The following is a 25,657-nucleotide window of genomic DNA, read 5'->3' as shown; positions in this document are numbered from 1 at the left end:
GGAGGATGCATATAGCTTCGGTTTTCGGAGTTAATAGAGGGGCCCGAATTGAAGGGGCGTTGTCATAGTGCACATTTTCGAAACGGTTGAGGAGTTAAGGCGAGTGGGAGCCAGCACTTTGAACTTGCGAGAAACTGAAGCGTTGTGATAATGCCAATTGCAAAGGAGGCGGTGAGAGGATCCAAGCGGCGTAATTGGGGCCATGAATCTGAATAGTTGCGATCCACACCGTGGATGTGGTCAACCGCATCTCGAGTGGTGTGGGACGGTCTATAAAAGGAGTGTTTCCGCCTCATTTTCTAGCGTCAATCCAATATTCTATTTCCTTTACTTCTTCTCTTCCTTATGAGGGGCAATGCTTCCCTCTTTTTCGGTCATGGAGGAGAGTAGAGCTGTCAATGGATCCACTTAGGATCGGATCTACCTATGCCTTAGTCACGACCCATTCAAATCTAAGTGTTCTTCGAATCTTACTTACTGTGTCTCGGTTAGGATCCATTTCAAATTGGACCAACCATCGGAGTATTCTAATTGGTCCAACTAACATTGTACTCGGTTAAATTTCTTAGACGAAGGTTACTGAGAGGGTAAGTGCTCGCCGTAGAAACGAATCAGTGGGTTAGGAACTTAGGGTCAATGGTTATAGAAGGAAGAGAAGAGTGTGACTTGTGACTTGTGACTTGTGACTTGTGATTTGATAGAGATGAATGACAATATTGCAATTAAGAATAGTTTGAAAATAAGCACTACTTATTTTTACTAAAATACCCCTGAAAAATTACTTAAAGCTATAAAAATTGAAGGGCATTTTCATAAAATAATATACTAAATTCAGATTTAGGACCGTCCCATGGGCTTTAGTTAGCTGTCTGGATCCGATTGGGAAAAAAAATTCCGATCCTATGATAAGGATCCTCAAATGTGTCCATGGGTCATGATAATTTGTCTAGATCCTGTTTGTTTAAGTTTGGATTCGGATGATCCATTGGACTGACTGAATCCATTGACACCCCTACTTGTGAGAGCTTTTTAGGAACTTTAATGACCTTTAACAGCTCTTTAAAAGATAAAAAACAAGATGAGTTAGTCCAAATATCAAAACATGGTTGTGATAATATAATTTCCCTTTATTTTATTTTGTCAAACACAAGGGCAGAGTCTTTTTTTGTTTTGGTTGGATGAGTAAGCTGGGGTTAGGCGAGACCCCCACCAGATATACTAAAAAAACCAGACTATCAATGATAGAATGGGGAGAGAACATGGGGCTCAAAGAGCAAACTAGGGGGAAATTTCCAAACCAAAAAACTACAAAAAGACTACAAACGCTGATACACTCTTCAATTTTTATCGGAATGAAAGATGATCTTCAGCCCATCAGGCATGTGTTCTAATGGGATCTGAGTGCCTTTACAAGGACACTCCCTTTTCGATAAGGAAATCGGCAGCTGCATTTGCTTCTCTCCATATATGGGTGATTTTCCGGGTTATATCTTGCAATTGATTCCAACCTCTCTTGACAATGTTGATTTGCCTCCACGGAGTCAGACTTTTTTTGTTGAACGCATTAACTGCGAGGACAGAGTCTGCTTCAAGCCATAGATTTGTGATTCCTAATCTTTTTGCTGCACAAACACCTTCACAAATAGCCTTAATCTCCAAGCCGTAGATGTCTTCCTTTTCAGTGTTAACAGAGAAGGCGATAACAGCCGCTCCTTCCCTGTTTCGAATAATTCCTCCTATTCCCCCTCCCGAATCGGACAAGGACGCATCTGTGTTCAGCTTGAGCACCCCTTCATCAGGTGGCTCCCATGACCAGAACCGAATCTCCTTCTTTGCAGGATTAAATTTGTAGCGGAAGTGCTCTGCAATTTGGAAACGGGAAGCATCGTCAATGTCATTCAGGGTGAGATTATTTACTTTCAAATTGCTTTTAGGATCTCACTCTTGTGCCTTGATTTTTTTTCGAAAATCCGATAGTTTCTCTCCTTCAAAAGTCTGTAAATTGCCGATGAGAACGCCAGCTTTATGGCTACAGTGCTCTGAAGATTTCCTTTCCAGTTCTTTTCGTTTTCCTTCTTGATCCAAATCTCCACAAGATGGATCTTCAAACCCAGGATGAGTATCCACAACTGAAAAAAAAGGTGATCAGTGGTCTCCTTTTCCGAGTTGCAGAGGACACATCTGTCATCTACTGAGGTGTTTCGAAAAGATATGTGATCTTTGGTAAGGAGTTTCTTCTGCATTGCTTTCCATCCAACCAGAGCTTGCCTAGAAACCATCAGTTTCCAAATTGCTTTGTTCTCCCTTTCATCTTGAAACAGAGCTTTCGATCTGCTTCTCTTCTCGAAGGAGGTTCCATTCTTCTCGAAGGATCTCCTTTTCTATGGATGAGGGGGGTCCATTCGGTTCCTTGAATCGAAGCTAACGCGTAGACTACAGAGTCTGTTAGCCCCAAACACTAGAGAAAATTTTACAGCCGCCCGATTCATTTTACACGTTTGAGATCTCCGTCCCACGTGGCAAAAAAGTTGTCCCACTGACTGAACAACCAATAAGACGTGGCGGGTCGATTTGGGAGTGCATGTTCCACACTCGGATTCCAACTGCGGATTTTTCCACGAATTTAATTTGTTAGGTGGAGAGAGAGGAGAAACAGATAACCCTATTAATAGCAGTTTTCAGGCTCACGATCTTTCAGACTATTTTTGCATTTTCCATTTCTGATTCCGATATAACCTCGTTCTTGAATCTGTTTGCTCTCTCTCACTTTTCTCACTTTCTCCTCTCTCCGTTTGAGTTCGATGGCAACAGTCTCTCCAACTTCGATCAAATTCGGATCTTCCTTAAAGCACGCGAACCAGAGTAGTCAGGTGAGTTGTTTGCTTGATTTCTTGCATTTTTGAAGGATTTAGGGCTAAATTAGTGGTGGAGATAACATTTAGGAGAGTAGTCATGTCAGAATTTAGATATCGCTGCTTCGTTTGTTTGATTTCTTGCATTTTTCAAGGATTTAGGGCTAAAGTAGTAGTGGAGATAGAATTTAGGTCCTGTTGCTTCGAGTGCTTGATTTCTTGCGTTTTTGAAGGATTTAGAGCTAAAACCAGGGTAGTCAGGTGAGAATTTAGATCTTGTTGCGTCGTTTGCTCTATTTCTTGCACTTTTGAAGGATTTAGGGCTAAAATAGTGGTGGAGATAGAATTTAGGAGAGTTGTCAGGTGAGAATTTAGATCTCGTTGCTTCGTTTGCTTGATTTCTTGAGTTTTTGAAGGATTTAGGGATAAAATAGTGGCGGAGATAGAATTTAGGTCTTGTTGCTTCGAGTGCTTGATTTCTTGCGTTTTTGAAGGATTTAAGCCTAAAACCAGAGTAGTCATGTGAGAATTTAGATCTTGTTGCTTCGTTTGCTCTATTTCTTGCATTTTTGAAGGATTTACGGCTAAATAATGGTGGAGATAGAATTTAGGTCTTGTTGCTTCGTGTGCTTGATTTCTTTCATTTTTGAAGTATTTAGGGCTAAAGTAGTGGTGGAGATTTGTTTTCTGGTTTCTGAGGAGTTGATTTAGGGGGTAGATTTGTTAGTTCTAGCTAGATGTTGAATTTCAAATGATTCGGTGACCAAATACTTGTTAATTTTAGTTTTTTTCTCTTCTGCTCGGGCATTGATAGCTCTCCTGTTTTGTATGAATGATTTTTTTGGTTCATTTGTTTTTCCATATTGAGGAATTGAGCTTAATTTGCAGCCGGTACTGTCATCTGGTTTCTAATGGCTTCATTTAGAGAGTTCGAGATCTTGTGATCTGGTTTCTTCCTCGCTGAAATTGTGGATAGTAGGTGTTAGCGAATGGGTTAGTTAATTCTCTTTATTAGATCTGTTGGATCTACATAGGTGTTGTTGTTGAAAAGGTTAGACTAAGTTTTATACGATCTTATTTTCTATTTTTCTGGTATCACTCTTCTATACTCACAAAGACACTATTTTCCTTAATTTTTATGTCCTTAACAGAGTAGTTTCTCGATTGGAGTTCCGATATTTATTCTCCATTGGAGCTTTACTAGCTACTTCATCTGCAACCTCCATAAAGTTCAATGACTAGTAGTAGTTGGAATTGAATCAAATCGCTCAAAAAAATCCAGAATTGAGTCTGTTCTGTTTGTTCACATTTTCTTTTGAGTGTTCGATGAAATTGAAGCCGATTTTGGGTTTGAGATTCGAGATCTGATTTTTCTGTCACTGAAAATGTGGATTAGAGTAAGATTGACTGAGTTTATTTCTCCATTATTTCTGTAGATTTATTTACATCTGGCTTGTAAAATGCCACAAGATTGAGAGAGAGAGAGAGAGAGAGAGAGAGAGAGAGAGAGAGAGAGAGAGGGAGGGAGGTTCTTGTTCTTTCTCCTTCACATTCTTTCTTCTTCTGCATTGTCTCATCGCATAATATAGTTTCAGAACTACTTTAGTAATTGGAGTTGGGATTGGGCCTGTGGATCAATGGTTGAGGCTTGGTTTCTCAACCTTGAGACCTCAGGTTCGATCCCAGCTTACCTACAAAAAAAAAGTAAGTGGAGTCCCTATGATGTTCATGAAGTCATTGAAATTCGGAATGACTATATTTATTTATCTTCTATTTGTTTCTATGGTTGAAACTTGCATGGAGTGTTTCCTTGCAGATTTGCTTCCTTTTCTCTTTATGGACGGATTGTTTATCTTTCCCAGTCAAATTCTGTCTACATTCATCTCTAACCTCATTTTAAGGTTTTACATCTGTTTCTTGATTGCTTGTGCCACACCCATACTAGCAAAGAGTAGTATCAACATTACCACTGTTAAAAAAAGAGGTTTTATTTGAGCTTGGGTTAAAAAGTTAGGGTTTAAAAGTGGCTGTAAACAATTGGAAAAACTATTTCTTTACTTGTATTTAAAGAATAATTTTGTTAGAAATTTTTAGTAACAAAAATTACTAGATTTTAGTATATGAAGTGAAACAAAGGGATGAATCTGTTCTACTTGTTGGAACAGTAACACACGAGAATTATAGGTTTGCATTATTTTTATCTATCAATAGATTATATATGAGAATTTATATGATGGGTGGCCGTGAAAACACGTGAAGTCTTGGAAAACAGGTACGACCCACTTTTTTTTTATGATCCAAACCGTTCATCTGTTTGGGCACAACGTAGATAGGTTGTGCCCCAAAAATCATTTCCAGAGGATGATCCTAACCCTTCGATCTGTAGAAGATTTCATAAATGGTTTTTGGAAATCTCCATATTCAGATCAGTTCAGATCGGAGGGTTAGGATCATCCAATGGAAATGATTTTTGGGGCACAACCTATTTACGTTGTGCCCAAACGGATGAACGGTTTGGATCATAAAAAAAAGTGGGCCGTACCTACTTTTTGAGACTTCACGTGTTTTCACGGCCACCCATCATATAAATTCTCGATTATATATAACCCAAGAAAATGATCCTTCTTCAACATTTCTCATTGAGATTGACCAGCCAGCTGGGTTGGTTTGGCTATTCCTTTCTTTTGAAAAGGAGTCAGCTTCCTGTTGCGCCCTATGATTTGTGGACTTGGACACGGGTGTCGCGTTTTGACACGGATACGGAGTGTCGGATACGGTAAACCCCCAAAATTTAGAAACGGGGACACGGCTAAAATAGAAAGTATATACATGATACAACAACAAATATTAGTTAAAGAAGAGCTAAAAAAGATTTTATAATCAAAGAATAATTGATTATAAAAGAGGTAAACATAATATGCAATAATAAAACAGAATGCCACATTTGACACAACACAAAAACATGTCCACTCACCTACATTAAGTCTAACACTTATAGTAGTACATTTAAAAGTGTCCAAAGGAATGTCAACATGGATGGACACGCGTGTCGTGTCGGACACGGCGGGACACGTGTGTTAGCAATAAATTCAAAGTGTCGGCTAAATCATAGGTTGCACCCCTATTAATAAGGCACGTGTTCTCTTCTTCTGCGAGCCTCCATGCAAATCCTTCACTCGTTGCTTGGTGTTCAATTCTGTTATGTGAGACTATGCCTTCAAATACATTATTTGTAGGAGGACGACACTAACCAACCCACTTTTCCCGATCAGAATAATTGAGGAAAGAAAGAGAATGGTAGTCCCTTTCACCCAGGGTACATCATCGGAGAACAATGCATGGGACAAGGGGAGAGAGGAAAGGAAAAGTTAAAGAAGAAAACAGAGATGGAAACAAGAAATTACTTGGAGAGGAAATGAGGCTTTGAGTATTGAAGCAGAAACATGGGAGCTTGAGAGTAAAGGATTTGTATTGTGTGTGAAAAATATATGCACAACAAAATTTAGAAAAAAAGTAGCTATTGGTTGGGGGAAAATGGATAATAACAGTTTAGGTTATAGGCTTTATTTATTTTCCATTTGTTGCTATAGTTGTCAAAGATCTAGGGTAACTGTATCCTTGGGTTGAAAATCATTTCCTCAGCAAACAGCTAGAATGCATTCTATTACCATCTGTAGGCGATAACGTGGGGATCCATAATTGGATGGTACTTTATGAAAAGACTTTTGTGCGCAAGGGCTATGAAACATGATTTCGAAGGCCCTGTTGAGTCCAAAACTGATTATTGGACTCAAAATTAAACTGAAATACGGGAGCAAGTGCATTGGCTTCTAATCTCCTGTGAATGCTCCTATGGTAGACCCCCTTGACTGTTCTTCTGTTTCTGTGATGCCCTTTATTGGCATTGGGCTGAATTAAAATCATCATAACCTGACAAAAACTAAGATCTAGGAAACTCCAACGGAGAAGGTGGAAGAGATGCTCGCTGAAATGTTTTTCGCGTAATTATTATTGTATAGTAAGTTTAGTAATATTCCAACTATGGTTTGGCTGACACTTTGAATTTACTGCCGACACACGTGTCCTGCCGTGTCCGACACGACACGCGTGTACACCCGTGTCGACACTCCTTTGGACACTTTTAAATGTACTGCTATAAGTGTTAGACTTAATGTGGGTGTGTGGACACGTTTTTGTGTCGTGTCAAGGTGACATTCTGTTTTATTACTGCATATTGCGTTTACCTTTTTTATTATTAACTATTTTTTTATTGTAAACTCTTTTTTAGCTCTTCTTTAACTAAATTTGTTGTTGTATCATATATATCCTTTCTATTTTAGCCGTGTCACCGTTTCTAAATTTTGGAGGTTTGCTGTGTCCATGTCGATACGCGACACTCGTGTCTGTGTCCACAAATCATAGTATTCCAATATAATTACAGTATTGTAGATTTATTAATGTGCTGGATCCTTTGGGGAAGCATTGTGCCATGCCACACGCCTTTGTCTAAGCTGCAAAGGCCTGCAAGAGGTAGTGATCTATTCAGTTGTTGTAATACCCTTTAGATTCTTCAGGCCTTTAGTATTGGTATGCGTAAGAAAGTTCTGTAAAAGGTTGCCGGAGAGTTAGTATACGGAAGGGAACCTGGCAATGGTGTATCGTTGATACTTGATACTGGTATTATTTTTAATTTCTCACATGAATTTAAGAAGTCTTAATTCGATGTGATGGGTTGATACCTAATGCTATTTCTGGCACTGCCTCAACGCTCAAGCCATTGATTGAATCCACTGAAGTTGAATATCTTTCAAGAGTTGGATGAGTCAGAGTTTTAATTGACACTACTACTTCTGTGCTGTCAAAATTCTCTTGAACAATACATTGTCTATGGCTACCGATTCTCTTTTATTAAGCTGGTGGATTGAGAAAACATAGAAAGCAGTACTAGAATTCCTAAAGATGCAACTGTGATCGTGGCTCAAATTTTATTTGTTGATAGGCTAATACCTGATTGATTTGAATAAATATATACAGGTACCCAGAGGGATATGCGGCCTAAAGTTAATCTCTGTGGGTGCACTGAAGAACAAGGGTTTCTCTTCTCTGAGATCCTCACACTTCCGTATCTCCTGCGCGGTAACACTTGAAAGACATTATTTGAACTAAAAGAAATAAGCTAAAAATCAAATCTTTGTTTTAATAGAGAATGTTGGAAACTGGGTTAGCAGGCTAAAGCAGAGACAGTGGAGAAAGTATGCGAGATTGTGAGAAAGCAGCTGGCATTGCCTCCCGAGTCTTCCCTTACCCCGGAATCCAAATTCTCTGCTCTTGGAGCCGATTCCCTTGACACGGTATGATTTTTCCCTTTTTTTAATTGGCAGTGTTCTGTATTTGAATGAAATCTCATGGGTTTAGTTATGATGGGAATTGCAGGTGGAGATAGTGATGGGGCTTGAGGAAGAATTTGGGATCAATGTGGAAGAAGAAAGCTCTCAGAACATTACCTCTGTCCAAGAAGCAGCCGACTTGATAGAGAAGCTGGTTCAGAAGAAAGAAGCAGCTTAGCGAGAGAGAGAGAGAGAGAGAGAGAGAGAGAGAGAGAGAGAGTAAAGACTAGTTGTGATTCTGTCCTCTTATTTAAATTAGAAGATTCCTTTAATATTTGAATTAGGTCACTTTTTTGCATGTGAGAGTTCGTTCTTTTGGTCAAGGCATCTGTTATATTGATTGAATTGGTGGTCCATGTGCAGTGAGTTTGACAAATGTCAAGTAATTGACCCTAAGTCCCTAATACATTGCTCAACTAACTCGCTCTTCTCCTACCTTCCTAACAATTGACCCTAAGTCCCTAATACATTGCTCTGCTCGTGCTTGTCCTCGCACTGTTCTGAGAATTTTAACTGTGTACAAGGCTTGTCCTCACACTCTTCTGAGAATTTTAACTGTGTACAAGGTAAGCAGGACCTACTAGGCCAAAGGTCGCACCAAATCTGACCCGACTAAGACACAATCGGTTGCCTAAAACGTCTTTGCCCTGTTCATTTGAGATTGTGGCAGCCGATTGCAATTGTTGAATCTATCATGCATGTACACACTGAAAACCAGAGGATATGTTCAAAACTTTGCATACATAAAGTTTCTCTGAAAAGTTAAAGACCCCTTTTACTTGAATGCGTGGGAAGTGAAAGTGGTCTCACTTGCACGACAGATAAATTGAACGTGTGGAAAGTGAAAGTAGTCTCACTTGGATGTTGGGTGCCCTTGGGTTTGATCTTCTGGGTTACAAGTGTTTAGCGTGTAAAGATTGGGTTAAGGGATTGGTGATTATCCCCTTGTAATCTATTATTCTTGTCGCTCATTGTGCAAGATAATCTCTCCAGCAAAGATAGGCAACCTTGCCAAACCATATAAACTTGGGTCTTCATTCTGCGATTTGTGCTTGCTTTACTATTTCCATCATGCATGTACCAAGTAGATCTTTGCGGGCATGAAGAATTTCACAACAGGTTTGATAAGAAGATTAGTGGGTTCAACTCTGAATCTCTGATCATGAAATTGCAAACGAAATGTGCCCACAACTCCGCGTCGATATTATTATGTTTCCAATAGCACAGTTCATGTCACCTCCAGATGACTTTTCCTTTTATTTGTTTTTTTTTTTGGTGTCAACTTCTTGTAGTTACATTCAGGTGATGAATCTCTCATGACATGAAAGAACAATCATGACTAAGCTTTGTTATTCCTGTATCTAATGACTCATACTAACTTCATTTGTGATGGTGCTGTTCTGAATATTGGAGGTTACAGGCTGAAACTTGCCTCAATTTATAGTATCTATCTTTTCTATAAGACGAATGACAGATGCAAGGGCCCTCTTTATGCAAGGGCTAAAGAAGGGTCCTTCTCCGGCCCTTGTATAAAGAGAGCCCTTGCATCTATCATTCCTCTTTTTATAATAATAATTTTAAGACAAAAGAGGGGGAGGAGGTGTCCAAATACAAAGAGATAAACCAAGTTTTATTATACCTAGGGAAGCGATCACAAATCATTAAAACAGATCTCTTAATTCCCTCCCTAGCCAAGATAGGGAAGGAATGTCAATTTAATAAATAATTAAAAAAAAACAGATCTCTTAACCTTTTTTGTTAATAAAATGTCAATTTTCAAAAAGAAAAAAGAAAAACCTTACCTAGCCAAGATATCCTCTTCCTCATTAGTCGACCTTGGCCCATGCTGGATTTTACAAGAAATTGCAAGACGATGGTCAGTAATCTCGAGAACGACTGAAGCTGACTGCCATGGGCTGCCAGATTGCCTCTTTGCCCAAGAAATAACATTACTAGAATCACCTTCAATCAATAACTTGCAGGAGAGATTCTGTCTAATCCATGGAATAAATTACCTGATTCTCGGAATCTAATCACGATGGTGTGATCCAACAATTACCAGCATAGACTCTAATGCCTTTCGAAACTCATCGGCTGAACTTCCAGCTCGATTTCTTGTCGTCATCTGCTCTGATGATATCTGATGGGTTGCCATTGTCCTCATTTCTTATCAGCTGAAGAGTACAGTTTTAAGACTTCTGGTTCACATAATTACAGTAAGAATTGCCCCGAAAAGTGTCCTATAATCTCACCAATAATCCCCACAAGAACAAAACCCACCCTTAAAATGATGAAACCGATTCGAATCTCTAACAACAATTTCTCTATCGACAATCTTGGCAATCAATTTAATCGCAGTATGACAATCACCACAGACCCTCAAGTTCTTAATGACATGGATCGTTGTCCCTGGAACAGTGTTTATGATTCCAAAGGCAACTGCAAGTTTCTCACTATGAACACGCAAGATTGTTTCCTTCTCTTCTTGATCAACATCATGAAGAACCAATCTTGTATCGGGAACATAGCCAGCGTCTTTCATCTTTACATATAAGGTTTCCAAATACTGATAAATCTCTTCATGTTGAGGATGTTTCCTATCCCCAACTAAAAAGACATGAATTTTACTCTTCAATTCTACCAAACTATATCCTGGGGCCTTAACCAATCCTCTGTTCTTCATCAAAACTCTCATTCTTTCCACATCATCCCACCTTCTCGCATCGGCATATATATTCGAAAGCAAAACATAGTACCCACAATTTTTTGGGTCCAATGCAAACAATTTCCTTGCAGAAATCTCTCCAAGCTCAACATTTTTATGAATCCTACACGCAGCAAGAAGAGCTCCCCACACCACAAAATCAGGCCTAATTTTCATTCTCTTTATCAAATCATAAGCTTCATTGAGACAGCCCGCACGCCCAAGAAGATCAACCATACACGCGTAGTGTTCAACCCCGGGATCAATTTTGAACTCTTCTCTCATGGTGTTAAACCAATGCCAACCTTCTTCAACTAGACCGGCGTGGCTACAAGAAGCAAGGACAGATACAAATGTTATGTAGTTTGGTTTCACACCTTCCGCTTGCATCTTATAGAACACTTCTAGGGCTTCTTTGCCACGGCCATGCATGCCGTAACCCGCAACCATTGCAGTCCATGACTTTATATTCTTCTCCTTCATGCGGTCAAATGCTCCCCTTGCCATCTCTACTCTCCCACATTTGCAGTACATGTCAATAACCGAAGTGCCCACGAACACGTTCTCCTCCAGGCCCATCCTGATCACCTACACTTAATATCAGTATCACACCAAAATAAACACATTATGTACAAAATTATAATGGATACTGTGATATACCTACAGTTTTGCAGGTGCATGGGAGGTCCAAATTGTATCGGATTTTTGAAGTTTTGAAACAGTGGCTATGAAACACCTACAGTTACGCGAGTGCAGGGGTGGTCCAAATTGTATCAGGCCCCTAAAAATCTGATACTAGCAGCCGATATTTTGTTCCATGATTCTAGTTCATACACAACTCTGTTTGCAAGAGAATTTGTGCTTCATAGTCACCACAAATTGGAGGGTAGGATCATCAAGAATTGGATTTTTTGTAAGGAATGGACGTTCATAGTAAGCCAAATAGATCAAACAATATGGATCACCAAGCCACCAGTATTTTTGCTTGCTCCTATATGATTTTTTTTGGGGGGGTAGGGAAGCAAACTTGAACTCACAATCTCATGGTTGCAAGACAAAGCACCTTCCAATTGAGATATGGGATTGCTACCATATGGTGTTTAAGGAATCATACGGGTGGACATCAAAATCACAGTTTTTGCCATTAGTGAAACACAAAAGATGGTGATGAATATTCTGTACTTGTCTTTTATCATTAAACTTTAATTGGACAGGAAGAGAAAAACAACAATTGCAAGAGGCTAAAATACTCTCAATCAAATGAAGCTCACCTAACTTTTAACAAATATATACCTGATCATGAATGCACTTCCCCAGCTGCAGTGCTCCCAAATGTGCACAGGCTAACAACACCGTCGACAGTGTCACCGCATTGTAATCAACATCCCTCCCACCCAACATCTGAGAGAATACCTTCAATGCCTCCGCCGAGTGTCCGTCCTGCGCATAAACCGCAATCATTGAATTCCAAGAAACGACATCTCTCTCAGGCATTTCATCAAACACCTTCCTCGCAATACTCAAATCCCTACATTTCGCGTAAGCGTCCATCAGCGTATTCCCCACGCCTACATCTCCTTCAAATCCCCTCTTTACCAAAAACCCATGAACTCCCCTCGTCATCCTCATCTCCGAAACCCGTGAACACGCAGACAGAACAGTGACTGCTGCCACATTGTCAACCAAAAAATCCCCCACATCTCTTTCGCTCTCGTCTATCAGAAGCTTTTTAAACAGCAATAAAGCTTGATGGTTCTTGTCATTCTGAACATACCTGTTGAAGTATAAATGATTAAATAACACCAACTCTAACAGTTAGAGCTTTTGGAGTAATTGGTTGTTTTACATAGTATCAGAGTTATTGCCTCACAGTAGGTCACAGGTTCAAAACCCAACAACTCCTTGATATTAAAAACCCACGTGTATGGCCAACCCAAAAAGAGGGGCCACACATGAGGGTGTGTGTTGAAGTATAAATGATTAAACAACACCAACTCAAATAGCTTAAGCTTTTGGAGCAATTGGTTGTTTTAAATGGTATAAGAGGTATTGCCTCGCGACCGGTCTAGGGTTCAAAACCCAACAACCCCTTGATAAATATCCACGCGTATGGCCAACCCAGAACAAAAGGGCCACACGTGAGGGGGAGTGTTGAAGTATAAATGGTTAAATAAGACCAACTATAACAGCTTAAGCTTTCAGGGTAATCGGTTGTTTCACATGGTATCAGAGGTATTGCCTCACAGTAGGTTATGGCCAACCCAAAAAAAGAGGAGCCACACATGAGGGAGAGTGCTGAAGTATAAATGATTGAATAACACCAACTAAAACAACTTAAGCTTTGGAAGTAATTCGTTGTTTCACATGGTATCAGAGCTATATCCTCAGGGCAGGTCATGGGTTCATAACCCAACAACTACTTGATATTAAAAAATCCACTTATAGGGTCAACCCAAAAATGAGGGGCCACATCTGAAGGGGAGAATAACACCAACTCTAACAAGTAACAACTTAAGCTTTTGGAGTAATTGGTTGTTTGACATGGTATAAGAGCTATTGCCTCACACTAGCTCATGAGTTCAAAATCCAACAACTCCTTGATATGAAAAATCCACGTGTAGGGGTCAACCCAAAAAATAGGGGTCAGGTGTTGAAGTATAAATGATTAAATAATACCCCAACTCATTGAACTAATTGCTTGTTTCACAGTACCCTTTAATCATAGATGTCCATGAGACAACATTCCGGTGAGGAATTTCGTCGAACAGTTTGCGTGCATCATCCAATTCACCACATTCCACATACATATCAAGCAGAGCGGATGAAATAAAGACATCGGATTCAAACCCTAAGATTAGAGCTTGGAGATGGATTTGCTTTCCGGGTTTTAGTGCGGAGAGATCGGCGCAAGATTTGATAGCACAAGGGAAGGAAGAGAAATTGGGTTTTAGAGAGAACTTTCCGAGTGAAAAAAAGGTAATTAGGGCTTCGAGGGAGTTGCCACTTCGAGCTAGGTCGGCAATGGCGGAATTCCAAGAATAGATTTGGGTTTTGTCGATGTATTTGTTAAAGAAGATGGAGAGGTTTGGGTTTGGGGGGCGGGAGAGTAAATTCGTGGGGGTGGAAAAGAACCGCCTCATTTATTTGCGGTTTTGGATTTGAAAAGGAAGAGGGAAGATTATCGGTTGCTAGGGATGGGAGGGACCCACTAAAAAGAAGTCTATGAGAGTATTGGTAGACGTCAGTCTAATCAGATATGGTGGGCCACACTATAGGATAATCCAAACCGTCCATTTGATGGGCCACAACGTAAGTAGGTTGTCTCCGAAAAATCATTTCCATAGGATGATCTGAGCCATCCGATCTATAATCTATTGAGGAACTGCATATTATGGAATCCACTATAGATCGGAAGGCGGTGATCATCCTATGGAAAATGATTTTGTGAGCACAAACTACTTACGTTGTGGTTGTGGTTGTGGCTCATCAAATGGACAGTTTGGATCATCCTATAGTGGGTTGTGGGCGGACCCAAATGACCAATTCAGGCAAGTGTAAATTAGTCTGGCCCCAAAGTGTAAATTCCTCGCTCCACCCTGCATATACTATGCATGAGTTTGGGTAGAAAGGGTGATAGGCGTCACCTCATAAGCAAACATGTAGTGTAAAGTAGTGATCCCATCCCATCAATAACATGAGGTATAAAATGGTAGGCCCCACATTATGCATGGATTTTATGGAGATGGTGGGCCCGAAAGTGTAAAATTATTGGTCCCACTCATGCTACGCATAGTTATAAATTGTTGGGGGAAAAAATTATAAGGGATAATTACATTTACACCCCCTCTAGTTTCTGACACATCCACTTCCACTCCTATAGTTTAAAAAGTGACAAATACACCCCTGTAGTTTCAATTTGTTTAAGGTTTGCCCCCTCAACTGAAGGTTCGTCCATAGATTGAAGGGTTAGGATGATCCGATGGAGCTGGATTTTTGGGCACATCCTATCTATGTCAGGACCCATCAAATGAACGCTTTGGATCATCCAAATAATGTGGGCCGATACCCGAATCCAAACACTACCAAACGCTTTAGATTCGGGTATGGGCAAACCTTAAACAAATTGAAACTACAGGGGTGTATTTGTCACTTTTTAAACTATAGGGGTGGAAGTGGGTGTGTTAGAAACTAGAGGGGGTGTAAATGTAACTATCCCAAATTATAAATTTGCCCCTTTTACATGGGACATCCAACTATATAGTGTACGTAGTAGTCAGGTCTATTGAATCCTTCTAGGGCTGGCAACGGGGCGGGGCCGGATGTTGCATCCCCGCCCCGTAGGAAGGAAAAATTCCCCGCCCCGTTTCGGGGATGGCGGGGAATCCACCCCCGCCCCGCACAAAAAATCCTCATCTCAAAAAAACTTTTTAACTCCCATAAAAAAGAAAAAGACAAGCCATGTTTGTTCACTTATCAAAATATGGAAGTGCCAATATCACTAGCCTAAAAGAAATATTTACTGTTAACAAAAAAATACTAAAACATTACTAAAATAAGAGGATATTGATAATGGCTTGCATATTTAAACGGGGTTGGCCGGGTAGGTCCATCTCCACCCCATCCCCGTCCCGCCCCGCCCCTATTCGAGGAATTGTCCCCGTCCCCGCCCCGTGTGGGGCGGATCCCCGTTTCCACAAGTGAAATTGCCAGCCCTAAATCCTTCCCACATGAAGTGCACCAGCTCCTCTTCAGTCATTGATACACTGCAACTGGTTGTCCCAGGTAAAAAAGGGGGCCAATATATCACTTCTCATTGTTGGGCTCTACGCTATGTAAAATAGTGGGCTCCACCATATATAATATAAGAGTAAAAGGGAAGTGATATTTACGCCCCTTTTGATCACCAGGGACAACCAACGTCTGTGGATCAATGACAAAAAGGAGGCTAATGTACTAAATGTCAGAAAAATCCAGTGGCTATGATTGCAAAGTACACTGGCAATGGGTGTCCCTGGTGATCAAAAGGGGTGTAAATATCATTTCCCGAGTAAAAAGGGTGAAAGAGGTTATGGAATTTCTAGAGGAAAAAAGTTTTTCAATAAAAATTTTCTTAGAAAGTAAACCAATGATAGTGGAAAGAATCCTCGTTGCTTATGTAACCTTGGGTTTCCTTTCGTTCCTTTTTGTTTTTTCGTAAGTTTTTTGAAGTTCTATTATTTGCAAAATATCTATCTTGTATGCTAAGATCTAGATGTAACATGATTTAATATGAGAGCAATGATAGACAAAAGGGGAGGAATGATAGATAAGAGCAACGATAGACAAAAGGGGAGGAATGATAGATATCTATCTACCATTTCTTTTAATATGATATGTGTCGAGGCAGAAGGAGGTTTGACCTGACCCGTATGGGTCCGGGTAAAAAATGACCCGGAAAATTTACGGGTCACGAAGTGTGGACCCGCACCCGGCCCGTACGGGCAGGGTCAACTAGGAGAAACCCTTTTTGACGTTTGGAATGGTAAAAGGTGCTTGGGGAAGGTAAAAGGTCCTCCGCCACGTACTATAAATCTATAATATCGGTCCAATGGGAAGAGATTTGCAATATAACTTTTGGGGAAGGTAAACGACGTTTGGGAATGCTCAAAACAGTTGGCGCCTATATCTACGCTAAAAACAATTTCCAATTTTTTTACGGGCACCCGCGGGTCATTATAAAATGGGTCATAATTTAGTGACCCGGACTTAGAAATTACGGGCGGGCCGGGTCAACCCGCAGGTCCGAGTCACTTCTTGCCAGGTCTAGGTAGGGGGTTAGTTGACCATATACTCCTGCACCGTCAGGTTGCTAGGGAGGTATAGGACAAAATAATAAGCAGGTTTGGCATATCGTGGGTTTTCCCCCTCAAATGTGTGGATATGTTGGAAAGTTGGTCCTTCATGCCTTGAAAAGAGGAAAAATTCTTTGGAAGGTGATCATCCTACCCACTATTAGGGTATTATGGAAAGAAAGAAATGCTAAGGTATTCAAGGGCTGGTTAAAAGATCTCACTGTATCCACACCAAGGCGTGCCTTAACCATTGCTTGGATAAAAATCTTCCCAGGCTTTAGATTCGTCTCAAGATTCGTCTCAGCTAATGACTTATGGTATGGTTGGAAAGAAGTCTGCACTAGTAGTAAGCAAAATCAGGTACCCAATAGCGAGTGGGTTCCGTCAAAGGCGGGCAAGTTGAAATTGAACTTTGATGGGTCGAGCATGAGCAACCCGGGCCCAGCAAGAGTAGGTCTTCTAAGAGATGATTAGGGGTCCCGTCCCTAGCATTCTCGGGGCCGTTGGGTATGAGAGACTCTTCGATCACAACATTACTTCAAGGGTTGCAGTTCATTATTCTCTTCGATTAATTAATAGTTGAAGAGGATTCCCTCACCGTTATTAGATGGCTACAGGGGTCTCTCACTGATCCGTGGAGATTTGCCCACTGGTTTGACAAGATCCAGGATCGGATAGCCAGATCTCCAATCTCCTTAGAGCATGTTAGAAGAAGTGACAACTCAGAAGCAGATGGTCTAGCCAAGGAAGGAGTTTCAAGAGAGTGGCTAGAAATCTTTGACTTCCTCCTTAATCTGTCTATTGCTCTAGCTTGTATTCTTAGTCTTGTATGTTTTCTGGTTGTATCTTTGACCGTCTCGGTCGCAGGGTCTATTCCCCTTTTATTAATAATATTGCTGCCATTTAAAAAATGGTTTTAAAGTTAAATATGATTATTAACCAATATTGACTATAATAATTTTAATAAGCAATGATAGATACAAGGGAGCCCTCGCATAAAGAGCAGCAAAAGGGCCTTTCATTGGATCCACGTCATTTTCAGTTACATCTGGGCAGTTTTGAGCTGAGCTTCTATGGTTGTAAAATCAATTGAAAACGTAAAATCAGTTACATTTGATGACGTGAATCCAATCAAGAGCCCTTTTGCGGCTCTTTATGCAAGGGCTCCCTTGTATCTATCATTCCTCTTATTTACATGTACTATTTGGAGATAATATTAAACCTAAATAAAGGTCGCGGTCAGTGGAGCTGAGTGTGTTACTTAGAGATCATCCATTCACTCTTTTTTGTAAGGGTTGAGATTAAATAAAATGATTTTAAGTGAAATTAATCTCAGTCCTTCATAAACGATTAAGAAAAGTTAAAAACTCAAATTTTATGATAAAATAGAAATTAATAAAAAAAAAAAACCAGATAAAATGCACTTAAAATTCGAGGAAGAAAAATTAAAGATGGGGAAGAAAGGAAAATTATAATAAAATTTGTGGTAGATGCACAAGAAAATAATGAAAATAGAAAAAATGAAAAGAAATCCCTAGAATCTGGACAAGAAGAAAAAACAAAAAACATCTTACAAAAAAAAGACAACAGAATAAAACAATAAAATTTTGAGTTGTTTACGTTGATTTTTTGCAAATAATAATAGGTGAGCTTCTGTATGCCCTTGAAAGAGAGGTGGTTATTTAAGAATTCGCTGATTCCACAGAAATGCCACAAAAAATGAAGAAATTTTTTTTTAAAGGGACAGCTCCAACCCCTGTATCTATTGAAGTTGAGTGTGGAAACACAGGGATAGCCGAAAAGAAACTCCATATTTTCTTCTCAATCACTCTGCTCTAATAAAAAGACCTTATTGATGAATGAATGGAATTAGCAGCATTAGTTCTTGAGCCAAACTGGCAGTGAAAAAAAAAACCCAGATCAGAAATCGGCCCATCACTATTCGAATAGTTTTTTTTTTTTTATTAACTAATACAACTTATACATACTTGTCGAATGCAAAATTGAGTACCCGACAACGCCGAGCTTTTAAGCCCCAGAAAATTGGATCCAAGTAAACTACAAATCTTGGAAATCTGATATTACAAAACAATCACCCAGAAGAATGTAAATAGAGTCAATAATCAACAACAATCACCATAAGAAATGAAGCTTCTTTGCTTCTCCCATTTCTGCCTATAAAAGCCTCAGATGCGCAGTATCGTTCAGCCGCTTAATCTGCCAACCTGTCCTTACTGAATGCCGTAAAACTGTCGTCGAAGATTCATCTATACAAATCCGATGAGACATTGCTGGACTACACCCAAGCAGGGCTGTGATAATACACTTAATTGGAATTTCATGAGTGAAAATCCCTACTGAGTAGCTTTGACCATTCACTTCGCGAAGGTGGCCATGGTTTGTTTCTGTGGGAGAGAACTCCTCTTCGGCCTCGTTATCTCCCATTGTTACAAACTGGAGCCTGCTTTTGCCGGATTTTTTTCTCAAAAGTCCTTGTCGGTGCCTGTGAAGCAAATCCCATTGTGGGTGAGCGGACCCATCTCGGTCTTGAATGGAGTTGGAGAGAATCTGAGAGTTAGGTGAAAATCCCTTGGTTTCGTTCTGAAACAGTGATGAATTTACTGTTCTCTGCTTTTCTCGAATTCTTAAAACCAAGGTGTTGAGGAATTCGATCATTCGGAACTCCACCTGCCGGAGTGATTCTCCAGATGGTGGGGAAAAATCAGGCTGGGATCTATCTATCAAGCTGATAATATCAGGGGTGTATATTTCTGATCGGAGGCAGCCCTCCCACTGACCTTGACTCATCTCGATTAGGGCATCCGAAGATTGTATTTGTTCCTCGGAAAAATTCAATTCCTGTAGAATTTCATGCGTTTAGTATACAGTTCAAGATGACAAGATAGTATATATTGCATACGTATAAATATGTAACAGAACATAACATGGATTGTTTGGCATGCTCACAGTGAGGCCATGTTTGGCAACCATGAATTTTTTTTTCATCATAAATTTAGTTTCTCAAGGAGTGAGAAGGGTAGGGTGGGTGGAAGGAGAGATTTGAGAGGGCATGTATGAGTAGAGGATGATAAGTGAATAAAAAACAAGGAAAAATCGATCATATTTTGATTGGAGTTTTTGGTTTCCTTGTTTTCGGGCTCTTCTCACCCTCTACTCATTTGTGCCCTCTCAAATCTCACCTTCTCCCACCAGCCCTACGCTTCTCCCACAACTTGAGAAACTTAATTTATCATGAAAAAAAATTCATGGTTGCCAAACATGGCCTAAAGGATTTTCTAACATGATACAGAGATACTTGATTCAGGATCTTATCACTATAAATTCAATATAGAATTCCAATGCCTCGTCGGCCTGGATGTGAAGATCCAAAATGAGAGGATCAGGCAATTGAACAACAGATAAAGAAGAAAAAGGAAGCCAAGAAATAACTTGGCAAGTATGAAAAGAGATGATGATTGCCACAAGGAATAGAACAAATGTTTCACATTTCTTCCTACATCTGTTTCTCAGTCTGGTCAAATGGTCTTAAGTAATTTTGATCTACTCAGCAAATAATTTGCATTTTAAGTAATAATTTGATCTACTCAGCAATTTGAATAGCATATTAGAGAAGGTTCACCCAAGTATATTTAATGAGCGAGCAACTATATTAACAAATAAAAGTACCATTTGTGAGCGCTGAGGAATATAGAATAGCATTACAACTCATGTATTAGGGTTAAGATGACTAATAATATAAACTGCTCAAATGTGTTTATTAGTGAGTGAAAACCAATGTAAAATAAAGATGGGCCATTCATACAGAACACGGGCAGCGGCAACCTGAGCTTCTTTGAGAAAGACCTGAAAGCAAAACCAACCCAATTGTAGTACAAGATAATATGCCAAGGGAAGAATTAGCAAAATCCTGAACAGTATCTGTGTCAATATGAATTCCACAGATAATACCCACCTTGATCAGAGATGTTCAGTCTAGTGTAAAAGAGTGCTAAGCAAATGTCATTATGTCATCAATAAACTGAAGGCGAGCGGCCATTGGACCACCAACCACTGCCTCAATGCGGTGAACCAGGTTGCACAATACCAACCCCAAAAATAGAGCTAATGAATTCTGCACAAAGGGTGAAAAGAGGAGATAGAAAATCATCTTGGCCGGTGTTTAAAAATGTGGATGCAACTCGGAACACGGCCGAAGAAAAATCCTTGACTCAGCGCAGACGCGGCCAAGAATGCGGTCGACGCAACTAAGTACTCGGTTGACGCAGTTATAACTCAAGAGTGCCAAAGGAGTTTTTATTGACTCTGTAGGGGAAAATGCGGAACGCGTCCAAGGGAAAAGGGAGTCGACTCGGGGGAGTCCACGATGACGCAGAGGAGTTTTAAAACTATGTTCTTGGCATATATACCAAGAAATCAAAGCAGCCAACTTGCTACTATTGATTAGAACAGAGAAACACATAATGGACACGCAAAACCATATCCACTTCCTCCACATAAGATTTGTTAAAGTATAAAAGAAAAATAATGCCTTTCTCCAACAGCTTAAGCTTTTGGAGAAGTTGGTTAGTTAACATGGTATCAAAGCCAAAGGTCTCGAGTTCAAACCTCCCGGATAGCAAAAATCCACATGCGATGATCGGCCCAAAGTGGGACCACATGTACCAGGTGGGCCACATGTGCGGGGGAGAGTTAAAGTATAAAAGATAAATAACGCCTTTTTCCAACAGCTTAAGCTTTTGGAGAAGTTGGTTAGTTAACAAGATTGAAGCCTATATCACTAGCATGCACCTAAAAAGGGCCATTCATTGAGATCATAAGCCTTTTCCAGATCAATTCTAATGGTCCAATTTGCAGAACCAACTTGTGAGCTGCATCAAACACCTCATTACCATCACAAAACCATCTCAAATGTTCCACCCTATAAGAAAGCCACTTTGATTAGGTGTAACTGGATGCCCATTACACATCTAGTGCAAAGGGCTCAACTTTCACCAAAGCCACCAAAACCATCGCAAATGTACCACCCTCTAACAAGCCACTTTGATTAGGTGCAACTGGATATTCCACAACATATCTAGTGCAAAGGCTTTAACTTTAACCAAACCCTTAAAAAATAGCCCCTACAAGTTGGGTCGAATTCAAGAAAATCGGTGACTTGGAGGTGAGAACAGGCAAAGAAAAATTGAAAATGGCAACCAACCAATGGGAATAAAAATAAAACTTCATGATTGACATGGTATCCTATACCAATATTTCCCAAACCAACCAAGGTTTCATACACCACTCCAAACAATAGTGTTTCTCCAAATGCCCTAAAGGCCTCATCCACAGTCAACTTAGATCATTCATTATCAGTTCGCATTAACACTGAGAAAGGACATCGAATTCTATTGGGACATAACTGTATTTAGGTTTATCGTTTTCCTTTTGAAACATTAATAAACAATTACTAAATGAAAAACAAAAATTATAAATAAATGCCCTGTATTTATCATAAGACATTAAAAAATGGACATCCAACAAACTGAACAGCAGTCATGATAATATTAAGACTCCCTCTCAACTAGGTGAATGAATGCTATGTGTCCCTAATTTGCAGGCAAAAGTCTACAATACCCTTTCTTGTATCCACGGAAAATGTTTCAGATGACGGATTTTTTGCTTCACATCAAGGGAGAATAAATAATCCGTGCTGTAAATTTTCAAGCGCAAAGTGTTAATTAACCACTACATAGGTTCTTCCACTAAAAACTAGATTACAGGAAATATGCATGGAGTTTTAACCATCCACACAAATCCAAGGATTATAAACATGAACAATCATGTCTCAAATGTTCATCCAATAAATTTCACAAATAGTTCTAGACTCACCTACATTGCTTGATTCTAATTATTTTTTTCATTTTTGCAGATCTCTTAAGACAGAAAATTACCACAACCAAGAAGCAATAACTACTGCTAACCCAGCAGCAATTAAAAAAACCATAGTTGCCACAGTGGGAAGCGAGTGCGAGAAGTGATGCGGGAAGCGAGGGGTTTAGAAAAGAGAAAATGCGAGAAGTAAAAACTACGAAGAAAGAAAAGAGAAAATGTTTGGGAAGCATCATTGAAAGTCAATATGAAGGATGTAAGAAGCCACATTGGAAGTGAACGAGAAGTACATAGAAAAAGTCGGAAAGGATTATCATAGGTTAGGGAGGAGGGGTTCATAGGTAAAGATAAAAAGTAGAAAAGAAGACTTTGCAACTAATTAGAATTACAAGTTTTAGGAATTTATAGTTTCACATGTTTTATTCATGTATAGTTAACGTTAAGTTTTTGGAAAAATAACCACATTATTTCATTTGAAGCTTAAGATGAGTTTTCAAGCTTTAAATGCACAACTTTTTTAAATACACTGCTTCGCCGTAGTAAAAAAGGGAAAATATTCTTTCAGGAATAAATAATCAGTTCGATAGGAAGCACACTCTTAATTAAGAGGATACGTGTAGAAAGCATCTAGGAAGCGCGCTTCCCCAAAATTTAGGAAGCAAGAAGGATTTAGCTACCGAAGCGAGTTTTCGGGAAAGCGATCTTCCCATCTCACTAGGAAGTTTCCGGTAACTATGGAAAAAACTAGTAACAAACTGTTCTTTCCTTTATACTTACATAGTTTAAGAACATTCCAACGGTACTTGGGTAGAAAGGAGGTGGAGTCGGGCTGTAAATCTTGCCCTTTTTCTACACAAACAAGTTACTTTGGCATCCACTCCAAGTTTATTGATAAATAATGAAAATAATATATGTAGAATAAATTTTCCAAGATTTTACTCTTGCTAAAAGAAGAAAGTTCACTCCATGAAAAAAATCAAGATCCCCTCTTAGTGCTGTCCGTGGGGCTTTTATAAGGGGTTGGGATGTTTAAGTGGTGCACTTTATTAGACCACCAATGGGATAAAAGAAAGCCACTGGGGCAAGGGTGGGGGCATGATTTGGGCTAGGGTAAAAAGGTGATAAAAGATGAGTGAGGAGTGGGCCCTAGGTGATATGGACAGCCCTCAAATCTAGGATAGTAATATGCATGCTAAAAATAGCAAGAACTCCAAAAATAGAAACTGGTCCAAAATAGAAACAATCCTAAAATAATCATTCTCTCGGGCCGGATCACATCAAGATTGCACAAAGAATGGCAAGATATCATCGTCTTCAAGTTTTGGTGGGGTTTTAGGAAAAAAAGTTTTTGACTTTTGGAAAAGTAGAGAAATGAGGCGTTTTGATGTGTTTTTAAACTTGTCATTCATTTGGGAGAGTTAAAATACATCAAATGCCCTTGAAACAGCCATAAAACAATCATTAAAATAGAAAACTTGAAAAAACAACCGAATATAGATTTTTTCCAGATTCTCAGTGAGAATTAATCCGGAACAGAGCAGTTCATCCTGTTTGCATCCGATACGGATGAAATGGAAAGAAACACAACAAAACAGAACGTGACAATTATGGTGTATGCTGAAAGAACCAAAGTTCAAGCAATGAAAGCTTATTGAAATATGTAAACAAAGTAGAAAGACAAGAGATAGAAAAGGAAGAATCGTGATCTCTGTGAGGTGTCAGCCCTCCAAGCTCCAAGGAAATTGTATGGCTATCATGAGTATAGCCAAACTGCACTTATACTTATTATGGATACTCACCTATGCAAAGAAGGAAACTAACTGAAAAGGAAACTAACAACATGACATCCATGAATAGGAAGCGCAATTTACGGTGCATCGCAACATGTCAGAATGAATTTCTTCAGACCTCCCATGGTAGCAAGAATCAAGATTATGTAGTTTTAAATCTAGACAATTTTTATGAGTTGCTATTTCTCATTAATCTGTTGATCAAACCATTACATATTGAAATATTGAAATATATCAAACTATTGCTACAAACTTGTCAATTGATTGCTGACACAAACCACTGAGATAAAGCTCTTTGTTAAGTAAATCCATACAAAACAGCAAAACAGCAAAACAAAATATAAAATATATACAATTCACAATTCAATTGCACTTACCAAAACAATAATTCACAATTCAATGACTAAATAATCAAATTCAATATAAAGCGAGAGAGTAAAACCCTGAAGAATAACAAAACAAAACCCTAGCTTTTGAACAACTGAATTAGAATTACCTGACAAACAGATCCAGCCGTCTCCCTCGCCCGATCCAACGGCGAAGAATAGACAGCATCAAATCGGACCCCCTGCGATTTGAGGAACACAGCCAGAGCCCTCGCCTGCCTTTTTCCGATCACCGTCAGCCCCGCCGCCGGCCACCTTCCGGCAACCAAATCCGGCCACCTCCCGCCGATCAAATCCTGCCTCACACTGACCCCACACTCCCCGTGATTGATCAAAAACACCTCCACCGTCCGATCATCATCTAGGGCATCAGATGAGAAGTTTCTAGAGAAAACCCCCTGTGGAGAGAGTACGTTGTAAGGGTCCCACACCTTAATCGACGGTCCGAGACGAGGCGTTCCGATGGAGGAGAGTTGAGGGGAGAGAGGAGATGCTGACGCGTGGCAGGGGAGGATCTCTGGTTCTTGTTCTAGAACCTTCTTCTTCTTCTTGAAAGATTTCTCAGGTTCTCCGTTCCGTTCTGTTCCGTTCTCTTCTTGTTCTTCTTCTTCTTCTCCTTCCCGTTCTTGGGAGGACTGAGCTGAACCCATTTTCTATGAAAAAAAATACAAAATGCTACATTTTCTGTGAAATCAAAAGCTTCAAAGGGGTTTTTTTCTCTGAACTCGGAAACGAGATCTATGACTTGGATGTCGGAAGAGAAGATCTGGAAACCATTTTCTTTCTTTCCTATTCTGTAGATGATAAATTCGCAC

General features: G+C 39.7%; 3 protein-coding genes across 3 annotated transcripts; 1 reads left to right on the top strand and 2 right to left on the bottom strand.

The window, feature by feature from the left end:
- The first annotated feature begins 2,594 nt into the window (after positions 1-2,594).
- On the top strand, positions 2,595-8,584 carry LOC143847259 (acyl carrier protein 1, chloroplastic-like). The gene is made up of 4 exons (XM_077356031.1): positions 2,595-2,870; positions 7,887-7,988; positions 8,081-8,203; positions 8,286-8,584. Exons 1-4 carry the CDS (start codon positions 2,802-2,804, stop codon positions 8,415-8,417), a joined length of 426 nt encoding a protein of 141 aa, XP_077212146.1. The 5' UTR covers positions 2,595-2,801; the 3' UTR covers positions 8,418-8,584.
- Positions 8,585-9,980: 1,396 nt separating this feature from the next.
- On the bottom strand, positions 9,981-14,095 carry LOC143845487 (Tetratricopeptide repeat (TPR)-like superfamily protein). The gene is made up of 3 exons (XM_077353854.1): positions 13,656-14,095; positions 12,237-12,717; positions 9,981-11,531 (listed from the first exon to the last, which is right to left on the bottom strand). Exons 1-3 carry the CDS (start codon positions 14,081-14,083, stop codon positions 10,488-10,490), a joined length of 1,953 nt encoding a protein of 650 aa, XP_077209969.1. The 5' UTR covers positions 14,084-14,095; the 3' UTR covers positions 9,981-10,487.
- A 4,597-nt stretch (positions 14,096-18,692) lies between these two features.
- MEF14 (Phosphoglycerate mutase family protein) lies at positions 18,693-25,657 on the bottom strand. Its single transcript, XM_077356030.1, has 2 exons — positions 24,953-25,657; positions 18,693-19,633 (listed from the first exon to the last, which is right to left on the bottom strand). The coding sequence occupies exons 1-2, from the start codon at positions 25,490-25,492 to the stop codon at positions 18,950-18,952; spliced, it is 1,224 nt and encodes a 407-aa protein (XP_077212145.1). The 5' UTR covers positions 25,493-25,657; the 3' UTR covers positions 18,693-18,949.

This window comes from Tasmannia lanceolata, unplaced genomic scaffold (assembly GCF_043159265.1).
Source record: "Tasmannia lanceolata isolate RefF3 unplaced genomic scaffold, GAP_Taslan_0.1 ptg000015l, whole genome shotgun sequence".
NCBI classification, from domain to species: Eukaryota; Viridiplantae; Streptophyta; class Magnoliopsida; order Canellales; family Winteraceae; genus Tasmannia; species Tasmannia lanceolata.
The sequence above is the reverse complement of the archived record's forward strand: the minus strand, read 5'-3'. Positions and strand labels throughout refer to the sequence as shown.

What these genes read in the sequence shown, in the direction of transcription:
- MEF14 (XM_077356030.1), bottom strand. Translation starts at nt 25,492, where the DNA reads ATGGGTTCAGCTCAGTCCTCCCAAGAACGGGAAGGAGAAGAAGAAGAA. An exon ending in CGGCTGGATCTGTTTGTCAG is followed by an intron (nt 19,634 to 24,952) that starts GTAATTCTAATT and finishes GAAATTCTACAG; the next exon opens with GAATTGAATTTTTCCGAGGA.
- LOC143845487 (XM_077353854.1), bottom strand. Translation starts at nt 14,083, where the DNA reads ATGAGGCGGTTCTTTTCCACCCCCACGAATTTACTCTCCCGCCCCCCA. An exon ending in TGGACATCTATGATTAAAGG is followed by an intron (nt 12,718 to 13,655) that starts GTACTGTGAAAC and finishes ATACTTCAACAG; the next exon opens with GTATGTTCAGAATGACAAGA. An exon ending in GGAAGTGCATTCATGATCAG is followed by an intron (nt 11,532 to 12,236) that starts GTATATATTTGT and finishes TATTAAGTGTAG; the next exon opens with GTGATCAGGATGGGCCTGGA.
- LOC143847259 (XM_077356031.1), top strand. Translation starts at nt 2,802, where the DNA reads ATGGCAACAGTCTCTCCAACTTCGATCAAATTCGGATCTTCCTTAAAG. An exon ending in ACGCGAACCAGAGTAGTCAG is followed by an intron (nt 2,871 to 7,886) that starts GTGAGTTGTTTG and finishes AAATATATACAG; the next exon opens with GTACCCAGAGGGATATGCGG. An exon ending in ACTTCCGTATCTCCTGCGCG is followed by an intron (nt 7,989 to 8,080) that starts GTAACACTTGAA and finishes CTGGGTTAGCAG; the next exon opens with GCTAAAGCAGAGACAGTGGA.